This window comes from Pleurodeles waltl, chromosome 6, assembly GCF_031143425.1.
Source record: "Pleurodeles waltl isolate 20211129_DDA chromosome 6, aPleWal1.hap1.20221129, whole genome shotgun sequence".
NCBI classification, from domain to species: Eukaryota; Metazoa; Chordata; class Amphibia; order Caudata; family Salamandridae; genus Pleurodeles; species Pleurodeles waltl.
In genome coordinates this window covers 617,586,861-617,614,014 of record NC_090445.1, presented here as the reverse complement: position 1 = coordinate 617,614,014, position 27,154 = coordinate 617,586,861, and the positions used below count along the sequence as shown (strand labels likewise).

At 43.8% G+C, this 27,154-nt stretch overlaps 1 protein-coding gene across 5 annotated transcripts in view; it reads left to right on the top strand.

The window, feature by feature from the left end:
• Positions 1 to 27,154, top strand: part of LOC138300066 (receptor-type tyrosine-protein phosphatase V-like) — a 573,371-nt gene that overhangs the window by 498,958 nt on the left and 47,259 nt on the right. For all 5 annotated transcript variants that reach the window (XM_069238934.1, XM_069238932.1, XM_069238933.1 and 2 more), the window contains 6 exons: positions 2,603 to 2,763; positions 10,471 to 10,606; positions 15,115 to 15,194; positions 22,809 to 22,896; positions 24,198 to 24,291; positions 25,141 to 25,217. In XM_069238934.1, coding sequence (XP_069095035.1) covers positions 2,603 to 2,763; positions 10,471 to 10,606; positions 15,115 to 15,194; positions 22,809 to 22,896; positions 24,198 to 24,291; positions 25,141 to 25,217 — 636 coding nt within the window. The remainder of the gene's footprint in view (positions 1 to 2,602; positions 2,764 to 10,470; positions 10,607 to 15,114; positions 15,195 to 22,808; positions 22,897 to 24,197; positions 24,292 to 25,140; positions 25,218 to 27,154) is intronic.

Sequence of the window (27,154 nt, the reverse complement as noted above, 5' to 3'; positions counted from 1 at the left end):
CTCGCTAGGCCTGAGTACCAATTGCGATTCCCTTGTAATGCTCTCTTGTGTGGCACCATTCAGAGAAAGAGTTCCACCCGCTAGTGGATTGGGAGGTGGCACACTTGGGCAAGCACACTCGCGCTTGATGCTAAGGGGAGGGCGATCGCCTAAGCCACACCCTGGCAAGACCAGTTGTTCCCTTTTACGGATGCCACAGACCCATTGGTGGGTGACTTTCCCCTTAAATGGAGCGTGGACTCTGGTTTATAACTGGGGATCCATATTCACCGTGAGAAGGAGCAAATCCTTCATCTGAATTATTACCTGACCTCTGATCACCTCACGAGACAAATTGACCAAGGGATACAGCTTTCAATGGCTGGCCAGATCGCAGTCATCAAGATGGTGGTCCTACCTCGGTTTTAATATTGTTTTATTTTTTTTAAATATACAGATCCCACTCACAAACTCCTTTCTGTTGCTGTGAACTCTGCTTCTTCGACTTGTATAGGCAGGCCGCTGACCCCAGATTTGCTGGGATTTATTGACCCTACTGTACAAGCGTGGCAGCTTAGGTGTGCCATACTTTTGGCTTTACTTCCTGGGAGTGCAGTGCCAATTTGTGAATCACTGGTACCATGGAGACAGGCGAATACCATACACCATACCTGAACATGACCAAGCAGACACATTGTCCCTGCATGCCATACTCCCACAGGGGATACCACCGGACCCTTTAGACATCTTGACCCTATCAACGACCAGTTGTGCATGGCATAAACTCTTACTGGGCAAAGGGCTGCTGAAATCCCCTCCTTTGCCTATCGCCAACAATCCCTGGCTAGTGCCTGCTAGCAAGCTGCTGGTCAAGTGCGCCTTATTCCTTTTTGCACTGCACACATTTGGAGATCTTTCCCTGATGGACATGTACTATCCCATGTTGACGATACTTGCTTTGTGGATGCCACCCCGATGGACCACTTTGCACTGTGCTTTACATGCGCAGATTGCCACCTACCCATTGCAACGCAGGGAGTTCATATCCTTGACAACACTAATCACTGACCTGAACCGGTAGACGCATGGGGTTCAAACAATATCACACTAGTTTATCACGGCTGCTGACGGGAAGCCTAGGGTGACATGGGAGCGTGAACTACAATGCCCGCTCACTGATAAAATCTGGTGTTACTATTGCCAACAAACGAAGCTCAGATCCATGAATCACAGACATAAACTCATCCACTTTAAATTCTTCAGACGTGCCTACACTACACCCAGTGCATTGACTAAATATGACCCCGCCAGATCCTCGCGATGCTTTAAGTGACACACGGAAGTGGCCGATTTTGCACACCTGACGTGGGCATGTGCCCAAGTAGGGGTGTTTTGGAAAGATGCTTTTCCTTTACTATCTCACATGACAGGAACCACTCCGGACCCAGACCCGCTTGTTGTCATGCTGGGATATGAGCAGTAGATACCGCACGAGGTGTGCAGATTTACTGCACTGGCGCGCCGACTGGCTAAAAGGGCGATTGACATCTACTGGGGCTGCCGCTGGGTACTGAACACACGAAATTGGCTTGTTAGCATTACTAGTTGTAACATTAGTAGTGAAATCTATGCAAAAACGCTGCCACACGCCTCTAGATCCAAAGACATTTGGGTCCCCAATCAGAGACTACTTGCTAAAGCAAGAATCCCAATAACCTACCTAGCACACACTCCCTCTACTACACTGCCCATGCATGTGCTACTCTATGGGTTGTTGTGGTTAATTGCACTCGCTGGATCTGCGACCTGGCTCTTACCGGCCTTGTCCTACTCATGCATGTGTCAGCATCGACATGCCTAGACTTTATAAACCCGCCTGTGGAATGTGTAAATCTCTATACTGAGACATGGTAACCCTGCTTGTACTGCACTGTTCTATATAATAATTCTGCAATTTTTTCTTGTTATTGTTGTTTTATTTTCTTTTGTTACTGTCTCTCATCCACTCTATGCTTTAGAGCCACTACCTTTCGCAATTAATACTTAATAGCTGTGCTTTATGATGTAAGATAGTTTTTTTTTAATTTATTTTTTTAAGTAAACACATACCTTCTAAGTCTCAGTTGGAAAATAAGTGCTTCCTTCTGCCTTTGTAATAGGTTTAGGAATGTACTGGCTAACAGTTTCATCACCGTATTCTGGCTTTTACTTTGAGTACAATCCATTTCCTACCAGGCCTGAACCTGCTACGTTTGTCTCTAGGCATGTAGTTAATTTGTAATCGATACTGGTAGGAGGTGTTGTCATTATCAAATACGATAAAATTATGTGTTGGACAAAGATACGTGTTAGAGCCTTCACTTGGGCAGTGAGAAACATTTCGGAGATTTGTTTATTTCTTCAGGTAGTTTACTGGAGGAATTTGAATGATTATCGCAGCGTGGCCTGACTTGAACAAAGTCCTGAACATTAGAGTATAGGTCCATTGCCTTCCATCGTGTTCTGCACCAACTCTCTACCTCCTACTCTTAAGAGACCCTACATTACCTGCATGTGCACCATATCCAAAGACTAAAGAGATGCGTTTAGCTTCTTCACCACTGTCTTTTACCCTTTGCTTCAGGAAGGCTTGAAGCTCGAGAGAGATGTCCACCAGCTGCATTACACAGCATGGCCGGACCACGGCCTTCCCGAGACCACAACTTCCATGATGTACTTTGTGGAGCTTGTGCAAGAACATATCCAAGCAGCCAAAGGCTCAGGACCCACAGTGGTGCACAGCAGGTAAGGACCAGCCCCATGGTCCATGGTGAAACCAACATGAGTTCTGGAAATTGAGATGTAAATATGGAAGTGTTCATAATTATGACAGTTGTATCGCTGTTTTAATATTACCCTTTGTTATTCCTAACCCATCACAGATTTTGGATGTTATGTTAGGTGTTTATAAGCGCACAAATAGAGAAAATGTGCCCTGGCGCTGAGAGAGAAAACTACTACTACATCAACCTAAACCTACAAAAGCACAAAACTAACGGAATCGTTTTAAAGGATGTTGTTCTGGACATCATATTTTGTCTTTTATAAACTTAATTGAACATAACAATTTTTTTGCTTATGAGAAGACTAGAGTGTAGTCAAAGGTTAGGACTCTCATCCTCTACTTGGGTAGCATGAGGATTCAAGTTACACTAATAATTTCATTTGTATCACTTGGATGATTTGTGCCACTCTCTTCACTGCAGGATGTCACAGAACATTTATTTTGCATCAATCATAATTAAGCATATCTTAGAGCAGAATGTAACTCTATATTCATAACTCCTAAACATCATTTTAACGCTATGTAAATGCTCTCTCCTTCCCCTCAAAATGGTAGTATTAGCCTTTCTGGATCCCACGTGGGAATGATCCCTGATTATGCAAACGGTTATTGCCCTTCCAACGCACACTAATTTCTCGTCCTACTTGACAGTTATCTGAATCAATTCCACCTATTTCCAGCCTTCCTTGTTGAGTCTTCAGTTCCACTTATGAATCTAAGGGCCCTTCGTGTTTTTCATTCACCTCTGTTTTATATACGTTACTACTCCCAACTGCTATCAATTCATGACCTCCAGCATGGGTGTTGCACCTGCCCTCTCTGCAGGGTCGTCCCCAGACTTTTTGCCTTTTCCCGCCACTTTTTTGCTTAATTCTTTTTTGTTAGCTTTTTGACTCTGGCCACTTTACCACTGCTAAGCTGTGCTAATATGCATGTGCTCTCTGCTTTAAACATGGTGACATTGGCTTATCCACAGTTGGCATATTTAAATTACTTATAAGTCCCTAGTAAAGTGCACTAACTGTGGCCTAGGCGTGTAAATCCAATGCTTCTGGTGGGCCTGCAGCACTGATTGTGCCACCCACTTCAGTAGCCCTTCAATCAAAACTCTGGCTTGCCATTGCAAAGCCTCTATGCGCAGCTTTAAACTGCCATGTCAACCTGGCAAGCTAACCCTCTTGACAGGACAAAACGTTCCTATTGAATACATATAAATCACCCACAGGGTAGGTACTAAACACCCAAAGGGCAGGGTGTTGAGTGTTTAAAAAGTAGGTCATGTACTTTTAAGTTTTATATGTCCTAGTGGTGAAAAACTCTTCAATTAGTTTTTCAGTACTGCGAGGCCTATCTCTCCCATAGGAAAACATTCACATCACCTCATTACATTTTAAAGTGCAATTTCCAATTGAGTTTGGTATCTCTGGAGTCACAATTTAAAACCACAATGTACAGTGAAGTCAGATTTTACATTGCAATTCTGAAAATACCACTTTTAGAAAGTTGCAGTTTTCTAACTTTAACCATCCGGTACCTTCTGTCTGTCTCTGAATACACATCTGGATGGGGTTAGCTGGGCTTTTATGCATTCCCTTTAGACAGCCACACACAAAAGGAGCTTAAGTGTGACTGATCGAATGTCTGATGGGCCATCATGGGCAGGATGGGAGGAAGGCAGTAGCTGACACTTACACCGGAATAGGCAGTTTCCTGTTCCCACACAAAGGGCTGCATACTTCCTTAGAGTGAATCTGGAGCTAGGGCACGGAGTCTATGTTAATCAAAGGCCTCTTTTTGAAGTCTCCCACACTTCAAAGGCACCACTGGGTGTAAGAACTGGACCTCAGACACCACCAACTCAGTACACTTCTGGACCTGTGGATAATTTGCTAAGAAGTACTGCTGTGCTGCTGAAAGGACTGTCACTTTGCTGGATTCCTGTTAAGCTGGGCTGACCTGCTGACTGCCGCTCTCCTTGCCTGGTAATGAGAATAACTGGAGCTGATTATCTCCAACCCAGAACCAAAGTGACTCCAATGGCTTGCTGGCTTGCCTTCTGTTCCTCTGAAGTCTCAGATACATCAAAGACTTATCTTCATCCTGCAACAGCACCTGGACTTTGCTTGCTTCAAGTGCCAAGTGGTGCCAATTCAGTCCTGGACCCTTGGAAGTGGGTATAAAGTGCTGAAACTGCCAGAACCTGTGCATCAACGCTGTTGCGGCAATTGGAAGTGGCACATGTCTGCCAACGCTTTGCCGCTGTTGCAATGATCAAGGACACCTCATCGCCACTGGTGCATCGTTGCTGCTATGAGGGTCCGGAACACTGTATTGCCGACTGCATGATGTATTGCCTCCATTCCCGACGCATCTTCGAGTTTGCGGGGCTTGGATCCAATGAACTGCCACCTTCTATGGAATCAACAACAACTCATCACCTCCTTTGCTCCTCACATTTTGTTCTCTGAGTCAACGCAACTCCGAACCAAAGTACTGTTTTCAGCAGACCAAGGCTGGTCCCTGTGTCAGAAACGTGCTTCATCGTGGTCACCCTGACTTTTCAAATTTGACCCGATTGAACGCTACAAGATAGCCCCAGATGGCGTTTTATGCTTTTATGCACTAAATTTCTGTTTATTCTTAAAAAATTAATATCTCAAGTTGTACTTATTGGATTTTTGTTGTTTTGGTCTTGTATTGTTCTTTAAATGAAGTTTGTTTTTCTAACTAAGTGTGGTATCTTTTTGTGTGGTGTTTTCACTGTTTTACTGTTTGAAGTTTTCCACAAATACTCAACACATAGCCTTTTAAGTTAAGGCTGACTGCTCTGTGCCAAGCTACCAGAGGGTAAGCACAGGTAAATTTAGGGTATGTTTGTGACTTATCCTGACAAGGATTGTGGTTCCTGCTTGGATAGGGTGTATACCTCTTCCAACCAGAAAATCAATTTCTAACAATGGGCTTTTGTTTCATTCTCATCTTTGTTGTCAACTTGGGAACAAACTGGTTTCCATCCACAAATGAGAACTGAAACTCATTATGCAGCCTCTTCCTCTTTTCCCGTATGACTACTCTTTAATTTTCTCCATTCCTTCACTTTCTATATGAGACTACCAGACAGGTCATGGAACTAGTTAACCGAGGGTAGGAAGGCCCTTTCCAGGAACCCATCAAGGGTCACGTTACATCCTGTAGCAGGTGGAACACAGCCCTCAATCCTAAAAACGGGCCTCTTATGTAGATGGTTGATGAATTGCTCTCTTTCCGAAATACAGCACCCCCAAAACTCCTCTTTTGAACTTATTGTTTGAAGCATGTGTGGCTGTAGATGTACATGTCCAGCATACTCCTGGCATTTAGTGTTGGGCTCAGATTGTTGCAACTTGTTTTTCTTTGAAGACGTCTTCTGAGTCACTAGGTCTTGATAAATATGCATGGGCACCAACTCCATTGTTAGATTGTTTTTCTCTTCCGTCAGGTTCGGACTTGCATCAAAGTGGCTCCTGATATCAACATATAAGGCACTGAACCCCCTGTTCCTAAAGCTCTTTGCTACCATTCCCATTGTGGAGAAGACCTTTCTACTTCAGTTCTCATTATATCTTATTTCTCCTCTTCTTCACTCTCCCACTCTGGTCATAGTTGTTTTGGCCCACAGCTTCCTTACTGATGCTGGAGAATGAAGATGCACAGAGGGTGATGGAACAGACATTTAAAATACCCCAGGAGTTTTCTCCATGCTGTCTGTAACCTGTACCTCTCCCCAGCACCACTGCCCTGGGGCGGTCATTGCAACAAGGCAAGGCCTCGGAGCTGAGACTGGATCCACCCAAGAGGGCCCCTCTCCCCCACAGGATTTCGATTCAGAGACGACACTCCTCTACAACCAGCTCCTCCCAAGAGGCCCAAGGACACTGCTCTCACCCCTCCATGTCTTCCTCCCCATGTCCTCCAACAGCACCTCCACACCAACACCTCCTCATGCCTGCGACTTCTTCTCAGGGGGTCATCAGGGTCCTATTCAGGTACACGTGCCCTACTCCCTATTTTCTAGCAGAGGACTTTAAAGCGCTAGTCTACCCAAAACCTACACACTATCCCTGGGAAGAGTAGGACATATATCCCCCACGGGGTGACCCTAACCTTGACCATGTCCCTGTTAGGGCTTCCCCACCATACAACACTACCACATGCCACATTCTCATCCAATGTGCCACCATCTACCACAAGGTGGACATGTCAGTACCCTGATGGATGAGGACTTCCTGGTGGACATGCTCTCCAGAACCTAGCTTTCCCTCTAGATTCTCCCCATCTAGAGGGGATAATAAAATCTGCCTCAGAGTTGTTGAGGGAGCCTGTAAAATCCCTGGTGGTAACACCCAGGAATGAAGAGAAATTTAAGCTTGCACCTTCAGATCCCCTCTATATCAGAGGTTATGTCCCCCCAGACTCCATGATCATTTACACTGCTCAGAAGAAAGCAACAGCCCATGCCACAGGTGATGCTACCCCTCCTGATAAGGGGTGTAAGTGCATTGCCATGCCCAGCAGGAAGGTACCGACCGCTGCCACTACGCAGTGGTGCATTGCCATTTCAGGTGACCTCCAGTCTTGCTACCACAGGGTCCAATGGGAAGAAATGGGGAATTTACTCCAAAATCTACCCGACCAGTAATAGAAGAGGGTAGAAGAGATTGTGAAGGAGGGGAAAGCCATATGCAACACCACTATTCGGTGCATGTTAGATTTTACTGATACTGCTGCCAAGATGGTGAACACATGAGAGGTCCTCTGCCACAACTCTTGGCTGCATGTCTACAGCTTCAAGCCAGAAGGTCAACAACATCTCATAAACCTGGACTTTAATGGAGAACACCTGTTCAGTTTGCAGGTTGATGAGATAAAGAAAGAAACCAAAGCTTTTAAGGTCATGGGTGTGTTTCAGCTTCCTTCAGTCAGCCACCCTTTCAGAGGCAATAAACTTGGGCATGTCCAAGGCTACTTTCCCATACCTCATGCAGCAGATTTACCACCAGCAGGGAGGTAGGTGTTATGCACTGCCACCTTCAGGAATTAAAAACTGCAAAAGCTGAGTCAGAGACACTCCCTCCAAGGGAGCCTCTACCTTCAAACATTAACTTGCCCCACCTCACCTCCACCTCCCCCCCGCCCATCAAACTACAGCTGTCAGGGGGGGACTCACAGGATTTCATCCCCTGTTAGGAGGAGATCATCACAGACTGGTAAATTTTATCAGTCTTTGAGAATGGCTACTGCTATAGCTCATATCAACCCTATCAAACATTTCACCCCGCCACACATCCACACCCTCAGCCCTGAATACTTAACCTGACTTCAGGAAGAAGTCCAGGTGTTCCTTCTCAAAAAAGCCATAGAGCCAGTGCCCCTTCAATACTGGGGCAAAGGCATTTTCTCTCTGTATTTCCTCATCACCGAAAAGGGCAGCTCATTCAGACCAGTTCTTAATCTTGGGACTCTTGATAGATACATCCTCTTGGAACATTTCTACCTGGTCACCCTACAGGATATTACCCCCTTGCTACAGTAACTTCATTGCTACAGTGACTTCATGGCCACACTAGACCTAAAAGACACCTGCTTTCACATCTCCATCCATCCTGCCCATCAACTCTACCCACACTTCATGGTAAGTGGCCAACACTACTATTTCAAAGTGTAACCCTTGTGAGACACCATGGCCTCATGGGTCTTCAGCAAATATGAAGTAGTGGTAACCACCCATCTCAGAGGGTGGGGAATGATGAGGGAGACTAATATCTTCCCCTACTTAGATGATTGGATGATCAAGAGTGGAAGCAGACAGCACTGCGTAGCCCACAGCAAAGCTGCTATCTCACTGTCCCACAAAATGGGCTTTAAATTCAACACCATCAAGTTCCACGCCCAGCCACTTCAGTTCCAACCCTTCCTATAGTCAGTCCTCAGTGCACTGTTTGGCACGAAAGCAAAGGGTGGCAGCGTTCCAGCAGCCGCTGCCTCTTTTTCAGCCACTTTGTCTTCTCACAGTTCGAACAGTGATACATCTCCTTTGTATGATGGCCTCTCACGCAGTGCTTCATGTGTGTCTGGTCCAAGAGTTCCTCTCAGCACAGTGGTCACAAGTGGAGGATCACTGGGAGGATCTAGTGTTGATAAGGGCCAGCACCCATCACTCCCTGCAGTAGTGGAACAGCTACAATTTTTTGCACAGTAGGCCTTTTGCAGACCTGATCCCTCAGTTGATCATTACCAAGGATGCACCCCTCCTCAAGTGGGGAGAGCATCTGAATGACATGACAGTCCAGGGAATGTGGCCACCTCATCAACCTGATCCACACATCATCTATCTGAATCATTTAGCCATACACAGAACCCTTAAATCTTTTGTCTCAGACATTCAAAGCAAGGTGGTCCCATTGCCAACCGACAACTTCACTGCCATGTGTTTCTTCCAAAATCAAGTTGACACACACTATCCGCAACAGTCCACACTAATGCAGAGAATCTGGCATTGAGCGATCCACTACCAAGTGCATCATGTGGCGGAGAAGCTCCAGTAGGTGGACAACAACTTTGCAGACCTGCTCAGCAGGACACAGCAACAAGTCCATGAGTGGGAATGCCATCCAAAAGTCCTACTCCCATACTTCTGGCAGAGAGGGCCTCCAAACATAGACCTCTTCACCACATGAGAAACTCAAAATGCCCTAGCTTTGCCTCGAAGTTTCCACACCCCCAGTCCATGAACAATGCTCTCTGGGTGAACTGGGTAGGAATCTTTTTCATCCTCTTCCACTTTTCCCGTGTGTTAAGGAAAGTGGAGCAAATATCCCTTGCCCTCATCCTGGTGACCCCTAAGCAGGCCAGACAAACATGATTCGCAAACATTCATATTCCTTTGTGTGCTGTTTTAGAGCTAACCAAACTGCCTGGCCAAACTATCTCTGCGACATTTCTCATCTCCTCTCAATTCTTATATTCCCATTGGGGCCAAGAGCAGAAATATTTCTGCAGTTTATCTCCCCTTCACAGTGAATTCTAATTGTGCTTCTTGGTCTCATTCTCAAAGTAACTTAATGGCACAGAGATCATAGAGGTACTGGTAATGACATAATTTGCTCCCTGACCATTGCTCAGTCTCCTGCATCCTAGTAAGGAGCGAGGTGTGTATTGTTAAATAATTTTTTAATATGTTAAGGCTGCAGCGTATTAATGAGTATGAATGATAATAGACTCACCAACATCTAGGAAATACCACCAACGAAAACTAAAGGTTTAAATGCTCTACAGTCTGTTTGGTTCAATTCCACAGGTGGAAAGACAGTTGTAAGGGGATTGCTAGCAGCAACACAAGTCTAGTATTTATGTATGTTTGTGGTTTATAGAGCAGTAAACAGCTGCTGTACAAGAGGTACATTACAGAGAAGACCAGGAGCGATAGGGTGCAGAAGGTGGAGTCGCATGCTGCAAGGGAAGTTTTCTGAGTGACATACGACTTATCATTGGCAAAATGCTTATACAAAACATTTAATAGATTTGTCCATCATAAAAGTGAATGGATGAAGGCACTTGAAATACACCTCAGAAGACAAAAGAATCAGCAAACTGTGATGCGTGAAAGCTGATCTTCTGTTTGCTTCCAGTGCAGGGGTTGGCCGCACTGGAACTTTTATATGCCTCGACCGGCTGTTGCAGCAGATGAAGCACGAAAGAGCGGTTGATGTCTTCCACACGGTGTACACAATGAGGCTCAATCGCTACCTCATGGTTCAAACTCTGGTGAGTCCTGCTATAGCAGACATATATATTTTTTTTCATTTATATGGCTGCTATTGCCTTTTCATACTTGGTTCAGCCTGAACACGGAATTGTTGCTCTCTATTTTCTTTATAGGTTGAGCACACAAGCGATTTGATCTGTTGTTAGTATTGTGAGCTTTTAACCACGCCCAACCCATGCCCATCACTTTCACTCTTCATGGGCTTGTCTTTCAAAAATTACGTGATGTAGTTGGTAAATGTGTTATGTTTGTCCTGCCTTGAGGCTGTTTTTGTCACGCCTTGCAGACTGACCCTGTTACATGGATTATTGCACGATTGCTGATATACTTCAGCATGGGCAAACTATTTTTTTTCCTTTTGTTTCTGCCTTTCTCGCTACACGACAGCCATAGCGCTCACAATGGGAACAGGCACAACAGCATGAACTCGTTAGGAAATTGCAAAGGAAGGGTGGGTTGGAAGCTCTCTCAGAGGAACCCTTTTGTTTCCATACTTAATGTATTGCCCAGGTTCACAGGATTACAGGGCAACGCCCTATTCCAGTGGTTCCCAACCTTTTGATTTCTGTGGACCCCTTCTTTAACATTAATGGAACCCAGGGACCCCCACTGAATCATCATTGGAATCCGGGGACCCCCGCCTGAGTCATTACTGGAAGCTGGGGACCTAATTTGTCAATATTTGTTAATATTTTTTAATTTTCTTAGCAGTCGCGGACCCCCTGAGAAGGCTTTGCGGACCCCCAGGGGTCCCCGGACCACAGGTTGGGAACCACTGCCCTATTCAATTAAGGATTGGCAGAAGAGCATCACTGGCTTATCTCTGAGCCAGCGAGCTATAAATTGGTAGAATCCATACTTGAATCCACCTCCATTGACAATAAAGAATGTGCAACAGGACTATGGACACTTACTCTGCATTTCATCTGTTTCACTGGAAAACTCACAAAACTGTTGCCACGCACTTTAATTCTGGATAAAATGCTTTAAACTGTAGTCAGCGACATACAGCTGGTGAAATTGTGTGTTGTGTGTGTGTGGAAGGTGATTACCATTAAATTGGTGGAACAGGAGCTCCTGTTATCTATGGGACCTCGCAAGGACCAAACTGCACTATCAGGCGCTATATAATAATGGTTAACCAGTAACTTATGAAACACGTTATACAGTAGAATGAGCCTGGTGTGCAACTAGTGTTCAAGGGAAACATGAGCAGCAGGCGGTATTTTGACATGCTCTAACTTACTTGGCAAATAGGTAAGAGTTCTTAAATCTCGTTGTATTGTTGCGAAGTCTGCCCCGCCTCAGAATGCATGAGTCTGTGTCTGTAAATGATCAGATTAATCTCAGAACATCTCAATACTTTGCAGAAATGACTTTTTTTGGGGCTGGATGAGGTTGCACCCTCTATTATCCAACTTTTACTTTTGCTGCGAGTAAAATGATTTGGGGGTGAGGGGGGAGCTGGGGAAGTAGAATTTCATCTGTTCAGCTGGTGTGGTGTTAACATCAGTTTTACAAGGCTTCTCCCTTTTCTACTCTCCTCCCCTATTTATTCAGTTTCCATTAAAGTACGTCTAAGCTACACGTCTACAACGAAAATAGCAAAATACAAGTACCAGATTGCTACCCAAAATATCACTGGCAACTGCACCAACACTGGTGGGAGGAGTTAAGATCTCCAAAGCTGGCTGTCAAGTCTCGGCCGGGTGATTGCGACTTCAAATTTTTCTTTGTAAATGGGAACAAATAAACTTGCTTTAAAGCAACCCCACATTTGGTTCCTGTTTTTTAACAACACGCTCGAAGTATTCATTTCGCTTGCCGTCGGCCTGGCGTGTGTATTTTGATTGGCCCCGTTTTTCTTTGCATTCCTCTTGCTTGACGTTTTGTTTTTTTCCAACACAATTTAGTACAAAAAGTACCCGAGTTTAAAGAGCAATCAGTAGTTGCACTTATATTGTTTAGCAAATACTTGATTTCGGTAAAAAAACATGAAAGCATAGAACAATCATAAGTAATTTATAAAATTAAAAAAATTGATTCAGCCACATAAACGTCACAGCGCCTCGAATCATTTATATTCAAACCACGAGATAAATATAATAGTCAACACTCAATCTAGCCCTTAGTTATACAGGTGTTTGACCAGCTCTGCATGGCGTCATAAATTACCAACTATCCGCAAAATCACAATCTCCTAAAATAACAATAAGACATAGAAGTCTTGGGATAAGTTCATAAAAAAATGACACAACTAAGTAGTGAATAAAGTGCATATATACATATATGGATAATACAACACTGGGCTACATGTTTTCCTAGGACAAAGCACGCAAAGTAGTCTCACGGGGAACAGACTCTCTGACTTCGTAGGAGAACTTCTTCCAGTTGAGTCATAGTATTTGTCCTAATGATGCAACTCCAGTGTAAGTACTTGGCTACTGCGCACACAAACGTCTCTGTAGTCTCAGCATTCAGCAATCTAAGTGCAGTATAACACTGGCAAACATCTATCTTCCTGCAAATAGGGCCTTGCCACTATTTCCTAGGGCGGTAATAACCTGGGAGAAAGAAGAAGTGGAAAAGTGTCTCGTTTGCATGTGAGCAGAGGACAAACAATACTCTGGTTTGGAAACCCTTATGGTTGTTAACAAGTTGATATTTGTCCTTTTGGGTTGTTTGACCCTCTTACAGCGCATAGTCAAGGTTTGGTGTTTCTCTTTGACCCAGGCTGAATTTCTAATCTCAATCAGGAAAGAGACGAACTATCAGACAGCCCTCTTGTATATTAGTTACTTGACAACACAGACATGTCCAACTTTATTCCAACCTGAACTCTTTTGCCTCAGAATACACTTTCCCAATTTTGTTGGGGAAAACGTTTGCAACATCACTAAACATGTGCTTAGAGATCCTTGCAGAGTTGTTTCTGTTTGGGTTCGAATTCATTGAGGATGCTAATAGGTTATATGGGGACATCTGGAACATTTGTAATTTTAGAAGTATAATATGTATTTTGAGGAGAGTTTCATAGCTATATATTGACGAAGAGGATGAGAAATGTTTATTAGGTCCAAAACATTTATAGGAAGATCGCTGCTTGCTAGAAGTCAAATTGTCTTTTTAAGTAAGTTTAAATGTGGCTTCGTACGTAGACCAGATTGGTGTGCAGCCCAAGATCCTATCCCTGACCACCCACTATTAAACTCACAAATCAGGTTTGGTTAGCAGGTTACAGGTATGGGTGCAAGTTGGCCAGGTCAGTAAGGTAGGCACAGGGAACAGTGCTTAATTAAGCCAGTGGTTGTAGGTGGGCTAAACCTGCCCTAATTTTTGAGCACCGCTACTTAATTTCCTCAGACTTTGAGCCAGAGGAAGAGATAGGAAAACACAAAAGTGGGAAACAAGAAGGAAAATAAAGATGAATAAACAGTTACTAAGAAAGAAAGAAAGAAAGCATGAAAAGGAACCAGCAAAAGAGTGAGATAAAGAGGCAGCGAGTGTCTGCTGGTGGATAAAAAGAGCTAAGACCGTGCAGTCTTGGTACCTGCCACTCTATGTTGTATAGCACGCCCTGGCGGCTGAGTAAAACTTTGGTCCCTGCCACGTATTCTATAAGAGATGAAGCAGTGACTGGGACTGCAGCTTTGATAAATCTTGACAGCATAAAGCTACTCTGGACAGCAGCAGTTATGCATGGTTGTAGTGAACATTCATACTGCCTGCTAAAGCGTCCGTAATAAAATCAAACATAACTTCAATCATCTGTAACAACCCTCTCCCAGTAAATTAAAAATTACTACGCTAAGTAGAAAACCCCCATTTAATAGCAATGTTAAAATGTTTAAATTCACTTTAGTGGAAAAGTAGGTTAAGTTAGGGAGACATAGGTGATTGACAGCGAGTGTGGAGTCTGATTGCGGGTGTGGCTCTGAGCTTAATGAATGTGATTGTCTGTTTTTTAATAGTTCATTTGATCGTCACAGTACATGGTAGAGGGGACTGAGTGACACATAGTGTGGGGGGAGAATTCGAGCAGTGAATTGCTCAGCTGATGGCGCTCAGTCCTGCCGAGAGAGGTATGAGAGCAGATATCAATTGTTTTTTTAGACCAGGCGTGTGCATGGCTGCGGAGGCTGGGTTGCTGCTGAATGTGCAATAGTCTAGTGTCTAAAGACGAGTGTGCACGATTACAGTGGCAAATTGACGCATGTGTATGAATATATTGGGTGAATGAGTTTGCAAGGGAAGGTTATGCATTTTTTTTATGCAGGGAGCAGTGAGTGACTGTAAAGGCAGTGTATCATGGTAAATGAGAATATTTAGCACTTTTATCTAGCACCAGAGCCCCCTTCTTGAATAATGTAAATGAGGCCTGATAAAGGGAGACCGCTTTGCATTCATCTTTGACCTGATGCGTGAAGCTGGATAACAGTCTCCATATATTCGAAATAGCTCACAAGAGTATGCCATTCAGTTTCCTGAATATTTTCTTACATTGCAGAGACAGTATATTTTCCTACACACATGTATTCTGGATAAAATCACAGAAGAGCAGCTGGCAGGTCTTGGTGACAAAGATACGTAAGTATTGACTTTCATTATCTATTTAGACGTTTATTTACAAAGAAAAATACAAATATTATATGTTCTATTTATATAACCCGTGTAAATCAAATGGCTTTTTGGTGCTGTAGTAAGCAGGGCAAGTGCTGAGGTCAGGCTTATTGTGAAAATAGTCATGTTTTAATAGCAATCCTCAGAAGAAAGGTTTTCCTCCTGCCGCATATGGAGAAAACTAGTTTCCAACCCATAAAGACTACAAAAGCATTTATGCATCACGAAAACAAGAGTTCCTCAAGGAGGAAAAGAACATGGAATGAAAAAGCAGACTGAAAGGGGTGAGGTGTATGAAGCAAATACCCCCCAAAAAAGGATGGTCCGACTATGTAAATACCATGCGACGTTATACATATCTGTACTATCTCATCCACATTGTGAAGGACTCCCCTCTCAATAACTGAAGTAGAGACTACTCCCTGTGGAATGTGATATGTATTGGTGCATCCACAACTCGGACTATAATACCCTTGTGTCGAGTCTTTGGTACACAACCCAGCAGGGACCACCAAGCACTCACAACATGAGACTGGGATTGTGGGGTGTCTTGTATGGAGCTCTCCTGGACTAGATCTGCTGTGGACAGTTAACCTCAATAAAGCTCCCTGGCTCCTGGGGAGGATGAGCAGCCAAGGACTACGTCAAGGCAGCTGGTGTCTAGGCTCAACACAACGCCATTATCAGAGTTATAGTAAATATGTGGATGTCCGGCCAGAGTTGTGAGATAACACAACACTGAAATAATACTTGTAATAATTTTTAGAACATATGCAAATATAGTAGCATTAAAAACCACATGTTCCAATGGTAGAACTTACCCAAAACATAATACACACCACAGTACACAACCATTACATAGCTATAGCAGTAAAACGAGGGGCCCTTGCAATGCATTCTGCGTAATGTTTACAAATGTCGGACACTTCGGATGTTCAGAGCAAACCGGGGGTGGGAAACACAGAACCAATGCAATGTAGTGTGGAAACAACAATATTGATTGCAACCAATGGCTTAAGTGTACATGATACCATAACAAAGAGGACATATACAATCTTTCCTGCAAAAGGGTTACTATGTAGCTTACTGGCAAATACATATTTACCACTCGAGGTTTGCCAATATCGAAATAACCCAGGAAGAAACAATAACAAAGGTAAATGAGTTGCAATGTATTTAGTAAATAAATGCAAACAGTGCAGACATGATCTCAAAATGTGTGTGTGTGTGAGAGTGTATGTGTTGCACAGGTGGATGCAATGGGTGTGGGCACACTGTCTTCATCACATACTATGATGTGTTCTGGTTCTAGCTCGCAGGGTAGCCAACAGTGTACTGGAACACTGCAACCACTGGGTTGAACAACAGAAAATAAAGAAGGTGGTGCAGGGAAGAGTGAGTTTGCCAGGCAGGGGCCTCCCCTGAATATAAAGCAAGCAATCTGTAAACATTCCACATCTCTTAGTGATGAGCTGTATAATGGGGTTAAGCAGATATTCACGATCGTCTGCAGCCTTCAAAGTCACTCTTTGGACAGGCTGGCTTCGGTCTCTTATGAGGGGTAAAGTGAGCTGCAAGGGGCTGGTTTGGTTTATCTAGTCTTCTTTGTAAGGTGATAAGTTGCACACACGCAAGACACAATCAGAGTTTTAGCATGACCTTCTTGCCTCTTCTCAGACAAGTGATTGGCCTGCTCTTTCACTCTCTGTATCCACTGATGAAAAAAAAGGTCCATGCATGTCCACGTCCAAAGGTGTTCAATGAGCTACAGAGTAGATCCTGATTATAAGAACAAATCCAGAAGTTAAAGTATCAATGAAAGTCACGGCATTTCCCACTTTTGAATGTACAGTCATTCAGGCTGGTTAAGTCTTTTTCTCCACAGTGTGGGAAAAATACGTCACACAGCAGTCAGACAGAAACAAAGAAGAGTTGGGGCTTGGGTTGTCCCCTGTGGGACACATCTGTACCCTCTGTATTGCAAACACCATCTGTTAGACAATTTACCAAGGAAGCACCTGCACTTTAGCACTGGTCAGCAGTGAAAAAGTGCCCAGAGTACCAAAAACAGTAAAAACCGAGTCCAACACACAGTCAAAACATGAGAAGCAGAGGCAAAAAAAAACAGGGGAGACCACGCCAAGGATGCCAGGTCTAACAATTACCCCCAAGCTGAAAGTGGGGATACCTACCCAACCTCATGGGAGTTCTCATCACTAAGACAGAAGAATCTGGACAGACCATCAGCATTGGCGTGTTCTGTTTCAGGGCGGTTTTCCACCATAAAGTCCATTCCCTGTAGGGAGATAGACCACCTCAACAGTTTTGAGTTTTTACCCACCCCTCATATGCATTAACTATCTGAGTGGCCTGTGGTCTGACGGAACACAGAAGTGAGTCCCAAACAAGTAGGGTCCTAACTTCTTCAGCATCAAGACCACAGCAAATGCTTCACGCTCAATTGCACTCCACCTACATTCCTGGCGAAGTAATTTCATACTAATGAAGGCCACAGGCTCGTCTAGGCCCTTTTCATTTAGCTTTGAGAACACTGCTCCTACTCTGAAGCATCAGTCTGCTTGACAAATTCTTTAGAGAAGTCAGGTGCCTTCAGCACAGGTGCCATGCACATGGCTGCCTTCAGGGCGCATCAAAAGCTTTCTGGCAAGCCTCGGTCCAGATCACTTTCTTTGATTGTTTCTTGGAGGTTAAATCTGTTAGGGAGCAACAGTGGTGCCATACCCCTTAACAAACCACCTATAGTAACCTGTGAGATCTAAAAAGGCTCTTACCTCATTCTGGGTGTTGGGAGGCTTCCAAGCCAGAATGGATTCAATCTTTGGCTGTAGGGGTTCCACCTGGCCACTCCCCACCTGGTGTCCCAAGTACACCACAGAACCCTGCCCTATTTGGCACTTGCTTGCCTTAATAGTGAGGCCTGCCTTCTGCTAGGCCTCCAACACTTTGCAGAGGTGCAAACTGTCCCAACACCTAGCGACAGTCCCTCTGTTGCTCTGAGGTCAGTGAGGGGGAGAGGTTCACACCCTCCTGAGGCCCATCTTTCTCCTTAGCAGACAGGAGGTCAGGAAGAGGCTCACTGACTTCCTCCACCCCACCATCTGTTACTAGAAGCATTTTCATCTCTGTCCTCTCAAAGTGAGGCTTTAGGCGGTTCACATGCAAGACCCTCAAGTGGTTCCTAGGAGTCCGCAAGTTCACCAGATAGGTGACATCACTCTTGCGCTCCACCACCACGAAAGGCCTAGTCCACTTGTCCTGGAGAGCCCAAGGCTCCACTGGGGCCATCATCCACACTTTCTGGCCAGGCTGAAACTCAACCAGAGCGACATTCTGGACATACCAGCATTTCATGTCCTCCTGGTTTGCTTCCAGGTTCTCTTGAGCGAGCTTCCTGAAGCGTGCTCTTTGGCTTCTAAACGCCAGCATGTAACTGAATACATCCTGGGGGCCTACTGGATGCTTTTACCAAGCCTCCCTTAACCAGACTCAAAGGTCCCCTCACAGGGTGGCAATACAATAATTGAAAAGGGCTAAATCCATGACCCTTTTGTGGCACTTCCCTATTGGTGAACAGAAGGCATGGCAAGAGAACATCCCACTTACACCTCAAGGGCTCTGACAGGCCCATGATCATGCCCTGCAAGGTGCGGTTGGCTCTCTCAACCAGTTTGTTTCCTTGGGGGTGGTAAGGAGTGGTAAACTTGTAGGTTACCCCACACTCCTTCCACAGAGACTTCATATATGTAGATATGAAGTTGGTACCCCTTTCGAAAACCACTTCCTTGGGGAATCCCATGCGGCTAAAATCCCCCATCAATGCACGTCCCACAACAGTGGCAGTGATTGATCTCAAAGGAATGGCTTATGGGTACCTGGTGGCATGGTCCACCGAGACCATGATGAACCTGTTGCTCATGGCTATGTTGGAATCCAGAGGCCCCACAATGTCAATATCAACCCTTTCAGAGGGGGTGCTGACCACAGGGAAAGGTTGGAGGGGAGCCTTACATTTCCCCCTACTCTTGCCAGTTGTCTGACAAGTGTGGCAATACCTGAAGTGTGGATCTGAGTGCCTGCGCATTTAGGGCTAGTAGTAGTGGGTGACAAGCCGTTCAAAGGTCTTGTCCTGCCCAAAATGTCCAGCTAAAGGCACATCATGAGCCAGCCCAAGTAGGAAGGCTCTGAAGCACTGGGGTACCACCAGCACATAGGCTGAGCCAGGCTCAGCAGCCTTAGGCTCACTATATAGGAGGCCATCCTCCCAATAAATTAGATGTGAACCAGACTCCTTGCCAGACTCCTGGTCTGCAGCCTGCTGCTGCAAACCCTCAAGGGTAGGGCATGTCTTCTGTGCCTTACAGAATGCTTCCCTGGTGGGTCCCCCTTCCTGCTGCCACTAAGTCAGCTCAGGGACCTCCCCCAGTTCAGCCACCTGTCCCCCTGTAGGTTCTGGGGCCTCCCCTTCAGGTTCAGCCTCCTCCCAGACCATGGGAACTTATGGGGCGGGTTTCCTGCACCCCTTTCTCCTTCTGACAGACACCTGTGCGACTCTTTCAGGCTCCAGGGTCTCCTGATTACCTTAATGGGCTGCCTCTGACCGGGTGGACACACACACCCACCTAGGCAGACCCCACATCTCCAAGTGAGATCTGTGTTTCACCTCCTTCCAAGGTGAATACTCCAGGTCACCCCCATTCAAAGGGAACTTGCGCCCCTCTGCAGAGGCACACTGAGTTGTCTACCGCAACTACTTAGTGAAGTACATGGGGATCTATTTGGTCTTCAGACAACAGGTGACTTCTCACAGTAGTCACACTGGCTCCTTGCAAAGCAGTAAATGTTTTAAAACTGTTATTGGTAATCTCAACTACAGTGTGGCCAGTAATATTACAAATCCTTTTGTGGCATTTCGCTCATTCCAGTGTTTGTGAACAACAGTGAAATATTGCCTGTAATAATTTCAAATATTAAATATGAAAATAAACAGGAAGGGCCCCCTAATCATCCCCATGCCCCTAGGCTTAATATACAATTGTAGAACCTGAAGTTATCTCCCATCACTACTACTGAAAACCCTATACACAAGAATGTGATGCCAATCACCAGGGCTTATATATAGGAGCTGGAAATGGCCTGCCCCCATAAGACTTCAAGGAGTGAAGATTAAAGGAGTTTCTTCCCATTTCCAGGACACACATGTAAATGCCAGCTTTGCAAGCTCTACCAAAAAGTAAATGCTTAGGGCAAAACAAACATTGGGAATATTACACATTAGCTGCACAGATCATGGGCTTTTATTTCAACAGCAAGTCACAGAAGTAGCACTGCTAATTCCAGAATGTAGAAGAACTGTGCATAGTTTCAACAAAGAATTTGGTATGAGTAAAATTACTTATCACAACTAAGTAATATTCAGGTCCAATCATACCAAAAAATTACATAGCCATAGAATCTAAAAGTAATTAAGCTTCACTCTATGGCATTATACTTCTAGGGATTCCTTCTCTGACAATAATATCCTGAAAGAATGATAAACATGGACCTCTGATCTGACAAATTGTAACACAACTTCCCCTGCTGCAAATACACCTGTGCAATTGAAGATAGCCACTGTGTGCTATTGGTTGCCATATTATTTAGATTACAGATAACACACTTGGATATCATGTCAAAATCCATTTCAGTGGCTAGCAACCAATAAACCTTTGATGATATTTGTATTTGAGAGACAGACCTAGATGTCCTCCTATGGGCTCTGTTTCTACTTAACAAGGGGACCTGTGAGTCATCAGGGTCCTTGGGGAAACATTGTAGTGCAAAAGAATGGACCCAAGACTTAGAAATGCATCATTGCTTCCAACCAAATGGTTTCTTATTCCAAACAATAATTCGAAAAATACTTCTTTCTAAGAACATTGTGATTTGCACTACAACTCTTATGGGCAGTAATATCAAGAACTGTGAATCAACAGAGGTGGTATAAATTACCACCTTACAACAAGAGATAATTTTTACGATGGGTATTCGGGCACTTCATTATTGGAAAAAACAACAGGAAGCTACTTCTCTTACCCCAGTATAACTTTGTTAACTTGCCTGCATTCTACATGTTAAAGATGCCAACAATGGTTTCACCTATAAAATCAACAACACACTGTCAGCATCCATCCATGCCTCAGCAAGCTGAATCTAGTTAGGTATGAAGTAGTCTTTCCAGTAAATAAAGGAAGCAAGGACTCGTGACCCTTCCTTAATAGATAATTTTCCCTGACCTCTATTATTGAAATACTTCACTGCCCAGGTAACAATTTTAATGTTCACTTCTGAATATTTTTGCCTAATTAATGTGCATGCATCAGTCTGCTTCTGGTACTCCATGAACTGATTTGCCCCTGCATCCACTCCACATGTAATCACACACTTCATCAGCGAGAGTATTTTGACAGTACATTTCTTAATGCATTCAAACCACGTCTGCCCACAACACATTCCAAGCAAACACTCTTATGTCTCTGTAGAAGAAGATCATCAGAAAACAAATGAATGCATAGTACTCCCATCCTTAAGACTAATAAAAGTTGTTTGTGATGTAAAGATCAGCTACAAATGTAGAAATCAATGCAAGATTCTTTTTTATGAAAACCCTCTGCCCCAAATATATTAATCTCCATCATCTGTGGTTTGGCTCTACAATGACCCCCCAGAACAGAGGATCTATGCTGTGAAAATCACTCTACAATTACCTGTGTATCACCTGTAGAGCACCTTTGTTTGCTGGTATTCTGGTTCATCTATCGCTGTCAAATAAATAATAGATTCTCAAGACAGGGCTAACTTGGGGAAGCTAAAGCATGATGGGCAGCCATATAAAGAAGGTATCTAATATTGGTTCTCTTAATTCCTTTAGTTCTGGCCAACCTATCCCCATCAGAAATGTCCTTGCCGCAATTTGCTAGTCCAGTTTGCCAGAAGAGGGGCTGTGCTGTTGTGCAGCGTTTCGCAAATAATCTGCACCAGCCTCTGCAATATCTGTTGGGATTACAGCCAGCATATATTGCTAAAGGTCAAAGATGTCTTGTGATTCACTGGAATCATTTGCATTTAATGATGTGGAATGAGTTGTACTGAATTATACAAAAATGTAATAAATGGAATGCTTGAATTATTAGGGATCATCAGTCTGGTATAACTTGGTTCTAGTGGCACAATGTGTACGGGACCAATGTCTGGGCATGCCCATTCCACTTACGGTGTTACACTAAAGTATACAAGAGAGTGATGGATGTAATGCTCTAATTACTCTCAGCCACTGGTAATTACACAGGGCAGCATCACAGTCCCTCGTTATTTTGCACTCCAAGCCACCCCAGTTTGAACACAGCCATATGCAAATCAGTAATGACTCTTCTCCAATGGGAACAGTCCAGACCATACGCCCAGGCCATGTCCTATCTGAAGCGGAACACAAGTACCCTATTAAAGGACCGAATTGCAAACCTATGACTGGTTGTAGTAATCCAAAGACTTTAAACATTGTTTCAATGTTGTATGTCTTCTCAGATCAAGACCCATCCTACAGAAAACATTTACCCAGCACTACTTGAAAAAATCTGCCAATGGTAATACTGGATTCCTTCAAGAATATCAAGTAAGTGCTTCCTCAATATAATAAAAGCTATGCATGAACCCAGGCTCTTATTTCTTGAAGGATCTTCTTGAAATGATAGCATAGTATATTTCACCACATTTTCAAACCATTTCAAGCAGCCTTATTTCAAATGCTGATATGTTTCTTGTGCACACAGTAGCTTTAAATGTGTGTGCGTGTTTGTGTTGGTGTGTATGTCCTAGAGAGGTGAGTACTCTTTGGCCAAGAGAGGAGGAATTCCTGTGACATCTAGTAGATTTCGGAGCTCCTCTTCTAAGGTTACATGCAGACCAGGGCTTGGAAGACATCTGTCTTTCAACCTTTGGATCAGGGCTTTGATTTTTTGTCTTGTGTGAGTTCTAATGAAGCCCAGCCCTTTCCACTCGGAGCACAATTATCTGCCCATGTACTCCTGCACCCATCTACAAATCCTAAGTGTATGGAATGTTTTTCCTTACCTCAATGGCTTTGAAAAATGGGAATCATAACATTCTAGAAAGTCCTGTGATTTACATGTGGGTGACATTTGCTCTATCTGAAAGGTTGTTAGGAAGCTCTGGTCATTGCCATGGAAATCTCAACTTTCTCTAGTATGCAATTTTCAGCATATTCATATAGTTTTTATAATCTCTGCCAGTGAGGACTATGTTCCAAGGTATCTACCCTTTACGATTTAGCATTTAGAAAACCTGAGAGGCTCCCCTAATCCTTTTCTCTAGGCAACTTCAGTTTTCATTTACTCTGGAAATGGGTCTCATCTCACTCCCAATCTAGAGCAACAGGGAGAAACTGCAAGCTGTAGAGTACCTCTTTTCTGAGGGGTTTTGTACGCCACAACATCCACCTGCTTGTCTGCGGACTTCTGTGATAAATCCTCTAGTCAGGAAAGCTTGACATAGAAGGCAGTAGAGTCTAGAAGAGAACAGGAGCATCTGTGTCAATAGACTTGCCCTTGAGGTGAGACAAGTCCACATGTAAGTTACACATTTTATATTACAGATAATCATTTGTCAGTTGTGGGACTATGGAAACAAGGATTTGAAATTTGACATTTAGTCGGGGAGAGGAGGTTCTTAATGCATGCAGATTGGGGATTATAACGATGCTTCAGAGGATTTTAGAGCACTTCATGTTTCAAGGAATAAATCATGTGTCTTTGTGTATCTCTATCTGTGCCCATCCCTTTTCAAGGTGTAAAAACTTGAATTTAGATTCTGATTCAAACTGAAAACAATGTTCCCTTGCCCCATGTCTTTGTCCTGTTTGTAAGTTGTCATTCTGTGATGTTATTGCTCTTCAAGGTGCTCCTGGAGGCAGCCAAGGATGAGGTTGGTGCAGATCTAGCAGCTGCAGGCCTTGTCAACCAAACCCACTCCTACCCCAGCGTCTTACCGTGTAAGTATGTGCTATGGCAGTCTTCTCCTACGAACAATGTTTATTGAGAGTCAGAATGATAGTGTCCATAATCAGTCTGCATTCATGCTCCATGGGGCTAGAGAGGGCATTATAACGGATGACATCATAAAATACATATACTATTTTTTCATATTTGCTGTACTATATACTTTTTATATTGTTAGGGAGTCTTTGGAACTAAATTAGAAAAATGCAGGCTTCTACCCAATAATTCCAATACTTGGCCAAACAGAATTTACAAGAGGTGCTGGTGGTATCAGCCCCGTTTGGCATATGTCTAATCGTTCTACTTGGTTCAGTCACATGGCCAGTCAGAGGTGGCAGGTTGTTTGGAGTTATAAACTGTTCACGTTTCAGATCAGCTGTTTGGCTCACTGAGCTATCCTGTAGTCAGGCTATTTTTCCTGAGCCTTGTTTATGTTACTATAAATTTGGAGCAGAAACGCTTTTTTATCGTTCCGGGGTCTGATGCACTGCGAAGAAAGATTGCACTAGGGAGAATGCATAGGTGAGGGTCTTTTTGGGGATAGGCCTTACAATGAAAGCATAATTGGCATTTTATCTGTAAGTAAAAAAAAAAAAAAAGTCCCATCTGAAGAAGGCCCTGAAATGCTTGCCACACTGCAATGCCGCGGCCTGCCCTTTGGAACCCAATATTCACACTTCTACAATTTCCATTGTAGACGCATTTCAGGAACATAGCAGACGGTCCTTTCTATGAAGGAGGGCAGGGAAGGCCAAGTTGTCTTTGGTTTGCCAGTAGTTCATCTCGTCTGACTAGTGACTTGCCCTTCTTGTGTACACTGATTTTCCATCCCTTGTTTTCAGATGACCGGTGCAGAGTGAAATTCTCAGCAGTGGGCCCTGATCCCTTGTCTGATGCTGCCAAGGCCTGGTTTATCCCTGTGAGTAGATGTCCAAACCATCGTATTTATCAACTCAAACAATGGTCTATTATGTTTCTTGACGGAGGCTAATATGAAATGGACTACTAGATATTCTTAGATGTGACATAATTGTTGGCTTCTTTTCATTCTGATAAGGGCCCATTTCTTTGATACACACTGTTTGTTCCTAGAATCTCTTCCTGTCCATTTCCATCTGTGCTGTCACACTATACCGTGGACTCTACATCAAGCCCACGATACCAGGGGAGAAAGCAACTCTCTGCAAATTAGCATGGGTGTCAAGCAAGCATGTGCAAAGCTGTATTTTTTCTACTGTCTAAGTTTTTGCCTATTGTAGATTTAGTAAAGTGTCCTGGAATACTTTTTCTAACCTTTTAGCGCATTGCAAGATCATGTTCATCAACTCACCAAAAGGCCAGGGGTAGCGGAAGTGACGTCTCACGCCATGGGACCTTTACATGCACTCAACACACATGCTTACTCATACATACACGATTACACATACAACGATCTCGTATAAGTGAGCACTCACCTGCACACATGCACATAACATACATTTTAAAGCATTTGTTACTTACCTTAGCTGCCAGGAAGGGTTACATTCCAGCTAACAAGACTACATTTTTTATTTTAATAGTGGATGTTTTTATTCACTATGAATGTAATAAAAACAATAGAAAAACAAGGACATTGGAGCCCAACCGATGTCCATACGGACGAGCTGCACATGTGTTGCTGGCTCAGATTTTGCTACCTCTGAGGCTAGTGGTCGCAAATGCAATCCCATGGATTGTGGGGGCAAGCCATGGGTCGCAGCTGCGATCCATAAATGACGTCCATGGCAGTGTGTGTCTCTGTAAGATTCCCTCTTGGAAAGCATTTGTAGGCACAGTGGCAAATGTTTGCAGAATTCTCCCAGCAAGTTTATCTTCCAAATAACTTTTCTATGCAAAAAGGTATTGCACAGCAAAATAACAATGTGGGTCTCGCTGCCACTAGTGAGGAAAAACCCATGCTGTCATTTAGTACCTGAAATTACCGTATGGTGATTCATCAGCTTCGGTATTACCAAAGGTGTTCCCCTGAAAATTGAAAATAGCTACTGCAATCGGCATTTGTTCTTTGTCCTCGTTGTATTTCTTTCTTCCAGTGGAAAACATTTCCCTTCTCATATAGTCCTGTGAAAATATATGTTTTTTCTTCCTGACAGTTGACACAGGTTTATGGCATTTGAAACTGGATTGGTGTAAATTGTGGTGTCCAGGAAAGTATGGAAAATATATTAAAATAGTTATAACTCTGGTTTTCACCTGAATAGCTTGGACCTGCTCCTGAAGTTACTCAATACGTGCCTCATTATGCTTCGGTGTTACTCCTGGTGTTTCCAAGCCACCTTGAATTGGCAATTGTAAAAAAACTGGTTTATTTGAAGGGGAATACCAGGGGACTAAGGGAAAATAATGAGGGTGCCCTCAGAAATGAGGAATTACTAGGGCACTCAATAATGGAATCAACAATTTCTCAGCCACTTTCCATAGTCATCTTCAGTTTCCCATGGAGTTTTACCTGGAGATTTTGGCTGCTTGGAGCAAGGGAAGTGCCAAGTGAAACACACCAGATAAGCAGTAAATTTCCAAACCTCTTAATTCTGATGGGACCATTAATTTTGTTCACAGTACAATTAGAATTACAGTGGCACTCGTAAGGGCCCTGGGTGTCATTTTGGGTTGATGAATAATATGCTTACTTAACGGAGATCTAGCATTCGTAAAGGACATCTTAATGTGCAAAAGTACCCTGATCTTGCTTGGGTAAATATGGATGACATTTTGCATGCTCACTTGTTTACATGGGGCGAGAGGTTCTGCCAAATTGGTCCCTAGTGTGTAAAGGTGAAAGAGGATTACTGTGTTTGGTAAGTATAAATATCTATG